The sequence below is a fragment of the Nilaparvata lugens genome, chromosome 3 (genome assembly GCF_014356525.2).
Source record: "Nilaparvata lugens isolate BPH chromosome 3, ASM1435652v1, whole genome shotgun sequence".
Lineage (NCBI taxonomy): Eukaryota > Metazoa > Arthropoda > Insecta > Hemiptera > Delphacidae > Nilaparvata > Nilaparvata lugens.
Window position 1 is genome coordinate 93,826,842 of NC_052506.1, and position 14,733 is coordinate 93,841,574.

The 14,733-nt window shown below is 35.4% G+C and overlaps 1 protein-coding gene across 27 annotated transcripts in view; it reads left to right on the plus strand.

Annotated features, from left to right (window-relative positions):
* The window catches only part of LOC111059276 (coiled-coil domain-containing protein AGAP005037), a 346,739-nt gene that overhangs the window by 113,105 nt on the left and 218,901 nt on the right, over positions 1 to 14,733 (plus strand). For all 27 annotated transcript variants that reach the window (XR_005570967.1, XM_039425095.1, XM_039425097.1 and 24 more), the window contains one exon: positions 4,832 to 4,888. Coding sequence is in view for 26 of the 27 variants with exons in the window: in XM_039425095.1 (XP_039281029.1) it covers positions 4,832 to 4,888 (57 nt within the window). In the remaining variant the exon portion in view is untranslated. The remainder of the gene's footprint in view (positions 1 to 4,831; positions 4,889 to 14,733) is intronic.

Below are 14,733 nucleotides of genomic sequence, written 5' to 3' on the forward strand. Positions count from 1 at the left end.
AAACGAGAACTTCATCATAGTTGTAGTTGAGCCGCCCATTGTTGTTACAACTTTTGCCGGCAGATAGCGCATAGCGCTGTCGGCGGTGAACTGTGTGATTACAAGCCAGCTGTTTAGTTTTTAGGTTATGTTGTAACACATTTTACTGGTCACGTAAGTTTTTAAAAATTATTTTATTTGCAGTTTTTATCAAAATGTCTGTGGAGGAAAAATGTTGTGTACATCACGAGTAAAAAATGTTTTTTCTCCCTCAGGAAAATTGTTGCCCTCGGCTTCACCTCGGGCTTCAAACTTTTCCCTCGAGGAGAAAAATCAGTACTTTTCACTTTAGATATATAAATAACTATTTGAGTTGGGTGATGATAATTCTGTATACTGTATGTTATGTAAAGCATATGACATGATAACTGCTATAACAATCCTTGCCGGCCAGAATAGCTGAGACGACTAAGGCGTTGCACCCTTCAGTATGTTAGCGCTACCTGGTCGTGGGTTCGAATCCTGCTGTAGGCATGGAATCCAAGCAGACAGTCTGAGTGTTGTGAGAATATTAGACGATCATCTCACAATATCACCCACGCACAAGCAGAAAGCTCATGTGGGCATTATCCGCAATAATAACATTATGTCTTTGAGTGTATTATGTCTTTCTACAAAACCATTTATTCTCAAGTCATGTAAAAGTAACTGAATTCCAGCAGACAGTCCGAAGGATATAAGAATATTAGACGATTATTTCATTTCGCGATACTGACACCGGAAATTTATTGTGATGGAAACGAGCTGAGTTTCATGAATAACAGAGGCTAGCGCAGGAGATACAAGTATATAGAGCTATATCTTGCAGGAGATATACAGTTCAGTGGAAGAAATTTGGTAAGGTAATTTGTTGAGAGGCAGTATTAAATGGCAGAGGCTGACTGTGAGGTAAGGCCGTTAGGATGTGGCCAAGTTGTAATAGTAGCCATTTCTTCGATGAGAAAAAGAAGAAGAGGAAGAATAAGATGATAAAGAAGACGAATTTTAATATTCGGCGAGTGATAGGAGGGGTAAATAAGTTGGTTCGAAGTAGGCCATTCACTCCGTGGTGGAGGTAGCTTCGTCAAAAATGAGAGGGTAAAATGAGTAAATGGAAGAGCGGATATAAGTAAATGAGAAGAATGGAAGTATCTAGGAGAAGAAGGATAGAAGTGAAAAGTCTGAAGAGTGAGAAGGAGGATCCGGAAATGAGAATGTTCCAGGAAGAGAGAGAAGGCTATGAGTGTGAGGGGAAGGGAATTGGATGATTGATAACAGAGAGAGAGGGTTCGAGACTGTGATAGAGAAAGATATTGGCTGAGGGAGATTGTGTGATGGTAATAGAGTGAGATAGATGGAGAGGGGTTTGAGAATTGATAATAAGGATGTATTTTTAAGACGGATGTTTTCCATTTTACAGGGTGATGACGGGGGTAACTGTTTCTTCTCTCTCACACTACATCATTAAGCTGAATAGAGAATGAAGTATTTTGGGAGAGAGATGAAGAAAGCGGATGGGATTTGAAGTAAAAGGGTGAAGAAAAGTTGGGAGAGAGAGAAAGTTATTTTCAGTGACAGATTCAAAGTGAGTACTGTAATAAAAATACATAGTATAAATTATACAGAGCGTTCTAAGATATCGGAAAGGAAGGAAAAATGATTGATAAGATAGGAAATTGGGAGAAAATGAAAGAAACATTGAGAATCAGGTCGAGATTTGCAAATCATACAAAATTAAGAGTAATGTGATGGAAGAAGATCGAGAGAATGGAAATTATCTTAGGGTAAGCGACTGTGAGTGAAAGAGATTTATTCTAAACTCAATGAATCAAAATGAATGAAGATGTGTCTGATAATGATTATGAAATGATAATAAATGTAAAGCCGTGTCCATACTGAACAAATGTTCGACAAACATGTTTGTTGAAACCATTACCATTATAATTCATTTATTGTATAAAATACTATAATCATAATAAAACAGTATGGAAACAGTATGGACAAATTTTATTATGTTTGCCCATGGCCAGTGTGGACGCTTCACCAAACAAAATATTGTAAGTGAGGAGTGCAGGTTCTTATGTTTTACAGCAAACACTGAAAATGTTTGGAAAAACAGTAATTTTTTTTGTTTGAAAAACAATGATTGTCCAAACTTTTTAAAATGTTTGTCTCTGAGCTCCTCAACAAACATGTTTGCCGAACATGTATGTCGAACATTTGTTCATTGTGGACACGGCTTTAGAAAGCTTCATCCAGTGTTTATTTTTTTCTTCTTATTCCCTTCAATGACTGGGTAAATTTGTGAATTCCTCTATTATATAATCAAAGTTTGCTAATTTGATGATATTATTAATTGTTTCAACTTCTCATATTGGAATAATAATCCGATTATTCGATCAGAGATTGCTAATTCAATGTTATGATCAATTCTTCTCCTTTCTCATATTGAAATAATGAACTGAGAACTGATACAGATAACAGAAATACCTGAGAAAACAAAACATTGAGAAGATACACTTCTTGGATTTTTAAAGGAAAGCAACAATATCAATAACTACTATAGTTCGTGCGAAATTACTTTTGACTTGTGATGAACATGCGCAGCAGAGAAAGCATAGTGATACAGAGGCGCGATGTTGTCGTTCTGACCCGGCCAGCGTCAACTTCTAGTGACTGTTCATGTGCTCATGCTACACATGCGAAGTTTCCTGTCTGAAAGCAGTCAGACAACTGACTGTAATCGACAAATTGACAACTACGCTTCTACCTATGACTCTATTCATCACTGTAATTGGCTTATCTCACTCCATTTCCCTGCGCTGCATATTCCTCCCAAGTCAAAAGTAATTTTGTACGGACTATAATTGGAAGTTGAAACTTTTCACCTTGAAATATTGTTGAGTGAGAAGATAGAGAGCTGTGGATATTTTGAACAAAGTGTTGTAACTAATAACAAGAACATGAACCGCACTGCAGCTTAATACGATATCTTCAGCCTTCTTTAAGTCTGTATTCATATTAACGTTTTTCTCATCTTCTTCATCCTCCTCCTCCTTCATCATGCTTCTTCGGCTCATACTTGTATGTCCTTGTCCTTTTCCCCCTACTCTTCTTCCATGTCTTTCTCTTACTCCCACCTCAACACGTCTTCCTTCTCTAAAGCCTCGTCCTTCTCTCATTACCCTCCATTTCTCCTCCAAACTTACCTCACTTCATTCAAACAATTTACTTTCAACACTCCCATCCCCCTTCAACACGCCACACCTCTACTAATAGTCAACGTCTCTCTCTCTCTCTCTCTCTCTCTCTCTCTCACACACTCTCACTCTCTCTCTCTTACACTTCTCTCCCCTTCCCGTCATTCCTTCTCTCTCATTTTATCAAGAACATTTCTCATCTCGCAAAGAGCTTTTTGCAATTTGGTTAGGGTACAGGAGTGGCCTGTGTGGTAATAAGTGCATGTACCTGTTAATAACTTTTAATTGCGGTTCACTGGTCCACTCGGTAACTGTTACATATCAACCCAGTAACAGGTATGTCACTGAAGAAGTCAGTTGTTAACTTACTTTGAATTTTCAAGGAATATGTATATTACACACCTATATTTCTTTTCCTAAAACATGCAAGGATAATAATATATTCAAAATGCAAACTATTGTCATTGATATAATACTCGTTTTTCATTTATAAAATAGAATATTAGTACCCTTTGAAATTAAAAGAGTAATAGATTAAGTATTCAAACTATAACTACTAGTTTCGGTGAACACCATCGTCAGGTTATAGAAATAAATTTCAAATAAATGTTTACAATAATTAGTATCGTATTATTTGGCATCATATTTACTAATTGTTAACATTTATTTGAAATTTATTTTTATAACCTGATGATGGTGTGATTACCAGCACTAGTAGTTATAACTTAATAAAACAATATAAAAAATCTTGAAGCACCCTTTATTCTATTAATTTAAAAAGTAGCCCTTGTGAATGAAGTTTTTTTAGTTATCACTTGTATTTTTATTAATTTCAAAGGATACTATAATTCTATATTATAAATACAAGAAAGGGGGTCTGAATTCATACATTTAAAATGAATCATTCTTCCTTTATTATAAATGGCAATTATGGACTGAAAATACCTGTGTTGTCTTTACGTTGGTGAGATCAATATTATCTTTTCAATAATTGAATACAAAATTTTATTTAAGAAAAGAATATGCGTATTCCAATTATCTCATTCCTATAAAATTGGGAGATTGTGATGAAAATTTGGAAAATTAGAATATATCCCTCAATTGATTCTTCCTTTTCATTGTCGAAAACATTGTGTAAAATATCAGGAAAAATATAAACGATGAGCTCAATGCATATTGCATCGGCATTAAATATTGGAAGTCTGTGTATTTCAATATTATTTTAAATTGGATCCCTATAGTTATTTATGTATTAAGAGCGTAAAACGCGACTTTTTAAGAGCGTAAAACGCGACTTTTCCGCTCTAGTCAAAACAGTTACCACGCGATAAGAAGAGCTATAAAGAAGATTCCCGCTCGAATTAAATACAATTTTTTTCTACAACTGCAGTATTGAATTCCAATACAATAATATATTAATGTAAGTTGACAAAATTTTTAAGATTTGCAACTACTAAGATAAACCCTATCTACTGAATAAACTTCAATAATTCCCTGTCATTTCCACTGTAAAACTAGGCATGTATTTCTTGTTTTCTGTGTGGATCGATTTGAATTTATTTGCTGCTCACCCATATATTCCTTATCCCATATTTTTGTCATTTTTGTTTCAGAAGAAGAATGGAGCGGAGAAGGAAAAGGAAGAGGTCAACAGAATTCAGATCAGCAAGGTAAAAAATATACAAATCTTCATATTGTAAAATAGTCCCACTTATCTCAATACCATTGTCAATCTGACTTTAGTTTCAATGTGTTGTGTAGATGACCTGTCAACAAACTTGTAGATTGACAGATTGGGAGTATTTAAATCATCCAGGATTCATTTGACTTTTTGTATTTAATTCAAATTCAGTGCAATTGAATTGTTTTCCAATTTACTCCATCCATTATCGATAATGTACAAAAATTATTTTTGGAAAAAAATTATCAGTTTTCGCTAGAATTGAGGATTTTTCTACTCATCAGAGTTAACTTAACAAGCTAGCTAGTTTCAACATAGCAGCATTTCATTTATGCCACCGCGAGTACGGTAGTAATTTGTCATTTATTCATTCAAATGCTGAAAGCAAGACGTCACTACATCGTTACACCTTGTTTGTTCATTTAGTGAGACTGTCTAATCAAGGCGCATTGAAATATATTCTAATTCAACCTATTCATTATCGATTATGTATAAAAATTATTTTTAGAAGAAAATTCATTAGGTTTTGCTAAAATTAAGGTGTTTTTATCCCATCAAAGTTTCCTTAATAAGTTAGTTTCAACGTAGCAGCATTTCATTTATGCCACCTCGAGTAGTAATTTGTCATTTATTTATTCAAATGCTGAAAGCAAGGAGTTACAACATCGTTACACCTTGTTGGTTTAAGGTTTGTTTGTTTAGTGAGACTGTCTAATCAAGGCGCTTTATTTCATGGCTGTTGGTACCATGTGGATGAATTTCGTATTTTCTCTTGAGACCTTATTTGATAGAGACACTTCCATCCAACTATATTCCACTTTACGGATCTGCACGTGGAGATTTGTTCCGAGGAGTTAATTACACTCGATTTTAATGTCAAGATTTCACCTCTGTGTCCTTGAAAAGAAAGTATTCTACGTTATTGTACGTACGGTATTTATCACATATATAGCTATTTCATATTGAGTAAAGAACATAAATAACTTTTGATGTAAAGTTTAATATTAGGGTCCTCATTCATATTATTTAGAAATTATAAATAACTTCATATTTTCCATCCAATTTGATTCAATTAAGGTGCGTACAGATATACGCGCCGCGAACATGAGCAATTCACTTTTAATCAGCTGATTATATCTGTATTTTTACAGAAACGGTAAGATACAGATATGAAAAGCTTGGCATCAGCTGATTAAAAGTGAATTGCTCAAGTTCGCGGCGCGTATATCTGTACGCACCTTTAGATTCCAATTTATCTAATAAAATCATGAAACCAGGCTCAGTTTATTGTGTTCCGAAAAAGATTTCACATAGTTGGTTTCTAAATTGATTGAGCATAGCCGAAATAATAATTTTTCTCGAATCTCACATCACTTTTCTCGAACCACTATTTTTTTCTTATTGGTGAAAATTCCCCTCACCATCCAATTTCGTGAAACTAGCATACTTGAAATGGTTCATATGTTTGTAAATCACATTTTAAGATTGAGAGGCGTATTCTTCTGATTTCTCTCAACAATCTGGTACTATAGTTCTTGTTGGAATATGTTTATTGGATTGGAAATAGCTTCAAAAAATTCGACCTCGTTTAACACTTAGAAATAGCAAAAAGGAGCATGTTTTTCCCCGATTGCTAGTCGCTAATGTCTGATTCCGTCATAGCAAATCACTTGAAGCTATTGAGGATTCAATTTTATCAAACTCAAAACAGAGGTACTGGTATAGCGTTCATTGATAGATTAGATAGTTTTTGAACCTACTCATAAATGTGATAATTCATGAGATGTCAAACTATAGAATGGATAAACTTCAACGCAAATGAAACTCTATTCAGAGATGCAAGTAATGTCTACTAGCAGAGATAAATATACAAGTTATATACAATTTCACGGTATCTTTTCTCTATGAACAGATTCTTTGTTTGATTCAGATGTTGTGTACATATGAAAAGTCGCTCCTCCGTACCAAAGACGCTCTTGTTCGTCTCTCAAATGACGTCATTACCATAAAAAACGTAACGACTAGATGCCTTGAATCGAGTATTTGTTGCAAGCTGGTTTTAATGTGAAGTTTGACGCTGGTTCATATTTAGTACACTTTTCTATACACTGCCAACCCCATTCGTACATACTCTATGATTGTACAGTATGTACCATTTACTGGTATGTCTCCAACCTGTGCTAATCATGCATGAAACTCACAGAGAGAAGGATGAATACAGAGATATGAGAGGAAGAGAGAGAGAGAGAAACACCAAGTGAGAGAGCGAGTAAAACAGAGAAAGAATGTGTGGACAAAAAGAGTGAGAGACTTGAATGGAGATAGAAATTGTGATACTTATAATGTGAATGAAAGAGAGAACTTGATAGAGAGTGTGTGTTGTTTGAGGCAGAGTAAGTGAGGGATTAGATTAGATTTCAATATTAGATTAGTTACAATATTTACTGGCTTATACACTAATTTACATTAAATGATGGTAATGCTAGTTATTCAAAGAATTTCATCAAGTATAAATAATTAATCAATGTGAATAAAGATTGAATGCATTTAGAATAACGATAATATAATATTGTGATGTAACTTCATAAATCGGCGGTGTTTCAACAAATAATTGTCGATTCTCCAAGAAGGATATAAAATAATATCCTTCCCATCAACACACGATCGGTGGGGGAGAGAGAGAAAAAGGAAGAAAAAGAGAAAGAGAGGGAATGAAAAATAGAAAGAAACATAGAAAGAGTTCGGATGGAATTGAGAAAAATAGAGGAGAGAGCAATTGGAATGAGGGGTGAGAGAGGATGAGGGGAAGTTTCTGCCATAAAGTTGAAATATGAGTGCAGTCGCATAGTCGCATTTTTATGACATAGTGTGTGTCTCTAATGGACGTGGAATATGGAGCGAGTTCATGGCTTGTAACTCTGCTATACTCACTGTTTGTGATGTGCTCTTCTACATTGAGCCTCAACTAGGAGGGAGTTTATTCGGTTTGCATCATGATAAGGACGAACGGCTTTTCTGTTCTCTTTGTTGCATTCCTGTAGGCTTGCTTATTTAGACGAATGTTCACGGCTTGTTTATTTATTTATGGCCAATGAAATAACGAAGAATAAATAAATAAAATTAGATTAGATTAGATTTCTTTATTTATGTATGTTACAATATTTACTGGCTTATACACTAATTCAGGGATCTCCAACCTTTTTTATCCAAGGGCTACATTGTTAATTCTTGGGAGGCTTGGAGGGCCAGTAGCAAGGATGTACGTGGAATCTCACTTGTGGGGACACACACGGCGGGGGATTTGGGGGGTGTAAAATTATTATATTTTCATTAAAAAATAATATGAGGAGTTTCAAGTAGGTTTAATTGAAACACAGGAAGAAACAAACTAATTCATTCCAATACAAAGTCCAATTTATTGAGTGTAAAAAGGTCATATGAAAACTTGGCAATGGATGAATTTAGCAAGTTGAACAAAATGATAATAACTTTTTTAATAGTAATAAGACAACTTGACAATACATGAATTTACATAAAGTTACCAAGCTAAAAGAGAATACTTATTTTTAGTGAGAAGATTGCATTTCTTTTCCACTTAGAATGTCCACCCAAGTGGGATCAAACTGTGTGGTTCCGATCATTAAAATTGTTTTCAAATGTTCATCTGACAAGGAAGATCTGTATTTGGATTTAACAAACTTCATTTTTGAAAATTTCTGCCACACTTGTAGGTAGATCCAAAAATAGAAAACATAGCTTGAGCATGGTTTTTTATGTTTTTAGAGTCTTTTTCTGGTAGATACATGTACAGTCCGTGCAGACCATTAGCTAATATCTCGCAATGGTTGATCGCTGCCTGTTTACGGCTTATTGAGAAATGGAGTGGCTTGTAAGAGAAGAGTACTGAACTCACAGTTGTTGTCAAAAATGTGTATAGATATATATTTTGAAAAATCTGCACCAATAACTCTCGGTGGGCCGGATGTGGCCCGCGGGCCGTAGGTTGGAGGGCCCTGCTCTAATTTACATTAAATGACGGTAATGCTAATTATTCAACTAATTTTACAAAGTTTAGATAATAAATCAATGAGAATAAAGATTAAATGCAATTAGAATAACGATAGTATAAAAATGTAATGTAACTTCATGAATCGGCTGTGTTTCAACAAATAATTGTCGATTCTTTAAGAAGGATATAAAATAATATCTTTTCCATCAACACACGACCGGGTTGTGATGGAATAGAGCTGTTGGGAATATTATAACATGTGAATATGTGATTTTAATCTTAGAAATGGGATGAATGGATAAGATAAATGATATTAGAATGAGTAATTGTGAATACAATATTGTTTTAATGATTCAAAATAGATAAATGGAACAAACCTTATAGGGTGTGATTTGATTAAGATTTTAGATATTGATTGAGTAATAATAAATGGAAGAGAAGTAAGAGTGTTGCAGATCAGCAATATTGTGGGGAATTGATGAAGGATAAGCTTGAGACAGCTAATTATAAGCAAAAATTAATATAAGCAATATTAATCTATAATGCAATAAAGGAATGAACTGGATTATACGCGTACGGGATAGGAAAATAATTATGTTTGATGCATCATCACGTCTGAACTACTGGACTGATTGAAGCTGGGTTTTCGTTTGTGCGTAAATGCCGTCGTCGACCACGACAGGAAGAGAATCTCAGATTGGGTAGATTTCAATTTGTCTACATAACCCAAATGATTATGTTCAATTATGTTTTTTTAATGGGGCAGGTTGAGCTTATACCTTTTTATACTTTTAAATGGCAATATGTTGATATATTTAGAAATGTTTAATTCTTCAATAATAAAGACAAATAATGAAAAATTATTTGATCAGCTGTCTTAGCACATTTGAAATTTGGACAATGAATGTCAAAAATGCTTGCTGTCGTCGACTCCGGAAATTTACGCATGAACGAAAATGCAACTTTACTTGAAATTCTGCATGAATAGATTCTTAATTAACCGAGGATGGTTACAGGCCTATTTTCAATTCATCAAGATTTTATTACGTCAAGTTTTAAAATAGACCCTTGCGGAGCACGGGTTACCTGCTAGTATAAAATGGGTGAAGGAGGGAATTAGCAGTAAAAAGGAGCTTTGACATGGAAAGTTGAGAGGCTGTAGTTCCAGTGAGGAAGAGAAATTGAACTATTTAATTATGTTTTAGTTATTTAATTATGTATAATTTTTAAACTGTTAATAACCTTTTCCCAAAATATTGATCTCAATAATCAGTCAGTTCGAATTTTAGCGCCTTCATGCATCAGCTGTTCGTCAGTATGTGCAAGTAGGTGGTGCTATCTGGTGACGTTTGGTGGTACTAGCTGTGTGCATGTGTTGGTTGTTTATCGATTACAAACGTCAGGAGTAGTGACGACGGCGGTGGAGTCGCTTTATAGTTTTTGGGGAACCCCTCTGTCGCCGACCCCCTTTGCCCCTTCACCACACTACTACACGCGTATTTTGGAGGGGTGGGTGAGGGTGTGGTGGGAGGGGGGGGGCCATTCACTGAACCGACCGTCAGCGATATTTAGTTTTTGTACAGAAGCCAGAGCCAAAGCTATTCGGTGGTAGTCGACTACCCTTCGCCTTTGTTAGTTCAGACTCCTTTTCATCGTAACAACCGATCAGGAAACAAAATTCCGATAGTGTGTTAGTGTGTGTGTGTGTGTGATTGTGAGATCGGTCGTTCAGCGAAAACAGTTGAAATTTTATAGTGTTTTGTGAATACGAGTGTTCTTTTTTATTTGGGAGTGCAATAGAAGCAGAACGGCGGCTGGTTGAAAGAGAATCATGCCGATTCCCACGAGGTGAGTCTATTGATGGTGTGTGGTTTTGTATGTGTGTGTTGAATGGTTCGCATGTGTTCTCACGTACTCATATGGTACTGGGTTCAACCACTTGTGCTTTTGAGAGGTGAGTGATATCTGTGGGCTCTCATTGATGTCTCTTCACTGTGTTACATCAGGTTCAAATAATTCTGTAGGTCTCCATAGCTCAAGAGTTCTTTCTGTATATGGTTTAAGTGGAAATTCACAACCTATTGGTTACATCCAGTCTCTCGTTTTTGATTATCAATTTTTTAATCTTTTCCTTACAATCAAGGATTAGGCAGATAAGGCTATAGCCTGTTCCGACTCACATTCAGCTGCTATTTACGTTTGTTATGTGTAATAATATTATAATATCGGGGCACCGAGCTTCGCTCGTTATTTTTATTTATTGATTAACAAAACACAATTCTCTAATAGTTATTTGTGCAACTAGTGCGCAAAGTGACAGTTTGCTGCACCGAAAGAAACGTTTACGCCCGAGCCGTAGGCGAGGGCGGAATGGTTTCTTGAGTGCAGCAGAGGAACTTTGCGCACGTATTTCACATTAGGTTTTTCCTACAGTTACCATTGAATATGAAAAGTGGGTAATTATGCGTAAAATTGCCTGAAATCCATCAAATAACTTAGTAGTGTTTGAATGGCGAGGCGGCTGTGTGGTGTGTGCTGTGGTGGCACTGTGCTGTTGCTGTCCTCGATATAATATAATATAATAGTAATAATTAGCGCGTTGTGCTTCGTTGCACCTCTGCTCACTATAGCAGCCACAGCAGTCACTGTTACCAACTTAATTTTGATTTTGCTGCACTGTTGCTCCATATAACCTACTAAGTATTTTGTGTTGCCATGTTGAAAATCTGGAGTGCAGAAAAATTTTTCCCGCACTAGAGCGGAAAAGTGATTCTTTGCGTTCTGTAATCAGTGCAGCAATGGCCACTTTTCAACGTAACTGTAGGAAAAAAATGATTCTGTTTATATTTTACAGCTCGCTATTAATACGTCACCTTATGAATTTCGGGGATGCGATATTTAGATTTTCCACAGAATCACTCGCTCACTTTTTACTATCCACAGACGACGAAAGTCTCAGCTGTTTCAGCCAAGGATGAATTATCCTTTTAATGTCGTTTAGTGAGTTGTCCCAAGGATGAGACCTAATGCAATGGAATTTTTATATCATAAACCTACTATGTTCCAAATTTCGTGTTAATCGTTAGAGGCGTTTCCGAGATCCGTTGAACATAAATAACCAGATATAAAAATATAAACAGATATAAGTTACAGAAATTGCTCGCTTAATATCATAGGATTCAAATATCATATTCTATGGTCAATATGAAATGAATATTATTGCCATCTTTTGCGTGGTCTGCCAACCTCTCTCTTGCCTACTGGCTGATAATTGAAAATTTTTAAAGGGAACCTGTCAGCAGGCATTCTTCTGTCATGCTCCGACCATTTAATTTTTCATAATAATTGATAGCAATAAATATTAGTAGCAATGAAATGCTGTAAATATATCTCTGTAATATTTTATTATCTAATTAGACTCTCACACAATATTATGAACTTTCGTATTGGACAGGTCTCAAATTGAGTGAATAATCATTATGATAATAATAATTGAACGAGTGTTAGCGCCTACTTTTGACTCAATGCCAAAATCGTTGTCCGTCTGTTTTGTTTGTATGTTATACAATAACTATGGAGCGCTTTGATCAATCACCTTCAAATTTTGAACTCATACTCTTCCATACAGATCAAGTTCTTTGGACAACAAAATTCACCGACTTCTTCGTCTTTTTTCAGACAAAAAATGGTAAGCTCTCTATTTAACTACGGTATACACTGTGTATGATATAGGTGGACAGAGAGAAAAATCATGAGAGAAAAATCACACAAAAGTCATATGGAATATTGTAAATTGGTTCCAACCAGAGATTTGAATAGAATAGCTGGTGGAATATCATGCAGCAGCATTTTGAAAATTACTGTGAGAGATTTTTCTAGTCAAGAAAGTAGTTGAATAAGCATAGTGAGCTCTTAGGCATGCGCACACCACTTTGTCAACACAAGACATGATCAGTCACATTTAGTCACAATACTTCACATAGTTGCTTATTACGCAACTCACACTGATTAGTCATTGCAATTAGACATTTCTTCATTAGCAACTATGTGAAGTATTGTGACTAAACATGTCTGATCATGTCTTGTCTTGTTTTGATTAACTGGTGTGCGCCCAGCCTTACTGATGACTCAAGCCTCGAATCGTTGCCCGTTTGTTTGTTCGTTTGACGGTCACTTTGTTTGATTTCACCAATCAACTTCATATTTTCAACACATATTCCTTGAACTATTTTACAGATCGAGTTCGTTGGCCAACGAAATTGATTCACCTTTTCGTCGTTTTTGAAGATGTAACAGGATAAAATTCAATGTACATGAAAATATATCAACCAGCTGTTTTGATAATTATGATGACTGTCTGTCCTTTGCTCGATAGCTTCACGGTTAAAATAAGGTATTTCACGTGCAATCGGTAGTTGGACTCGAAAATGTTATGAAGTGTAACCTAGTAGCTAGGTTGCATGGAAAAATTGTAATGTGAAATTTTCAGTTCAATATTAATCATCAACATTTTTATAGTTTTTGCTTTTTAATTGAGATTTTTTGTTTGAAAATAGTTTTCTTGATTTTTAAAATTTATAAAATAGAAACTCAGGAAGTGAAAGTGCAAATTTTTAGTGAAGAACATGAATTCTGTGAAAACATGAAGAATCCAAGACATAACCTATAAACGTGAGTGTTGATAGCAAATGACATTGGGTAATACGGCAAGGCAAAACATCCGAAAGGATCTCTCTGCCGATAAAAGCCATAAGAATAAATAAACCTAGTAGCTGGTGCACCCTACTTGCAGAATTGAGAACTACACCAGTAGGCGTTCCAATCCACCAATCAGGAGAGAGTATGGGGAGCTAGAAGGCGTGGCTTGCTGCCATTGGTCTTACATTTTCATGTCATGATTTTGGCATTATCTATAATTTCTGCTTTCTTCTACACACAAACACTCACTCACTCCCTTACTCTCTCTCTCTGTCTTCAAGTGAGTATTTGTGGAAGGAATTGTGGAAAGCATATTCTTTAATATCGTTCCCTAAGAATTGACCCATCACCTATGCAGAGTAACCTATAAAGTACTATTTATTCACATACAATTAAAAGTTGCGAATTTGAAAATCAGTACAATAGGCATGAGCGAGCTCTCCAGCCTGGGGGCTCACTAGTATTAATTGGTCCATAAATGATCGAAGGGACAGGCCCAAAACCAAGTTCAAAAATGTATTTACTAAACTGATAACTTTCATTTTTAGAGTTGAAGGATGCTTCGACTGTGTCGAAGTAAACCTGACTTGGTCCTTGTCGCAGGGGTTGGCATATGAGCTATGTCAAGAACAAACATTTATCCACGTTTTATACTCAGTTGATTAAATATAACATTACAAAATATATAATTCCTCTGGAAATATATATATTTTAATGGATAAAACCTTCTGTGAAAAGAAGTAACTAAATTTATAATACAAATAGCCAGGAAGAGAATAGAGACGAACCCCGGTTTGAATTACATGAATTATCACCCTTGAAATCATAGCTGTAAAATTTTCATCTCCTCTTGTAAAGGGCAAACAGAAGGTTCTGGAGTAGGCTATTGAACAATTCATATAGCTTGTTTCATTGACCATGCGGCTGTAGGTGAAGTGAATACTAAACAATGATTAATCCCAATTCGGTGTAAATGGCGTGGAATGTAAAGCGTGGAGTGGCTAGAGAGTCCATTAATTAATATATAATGAAAACGCAATAGTGGTGTAATGTTTGTACGCTGCTAAATGTCAAAACTAATTAAATGATGTGTGAAAGTGTTTTTATGTGCTTCTGAATAATTAAAA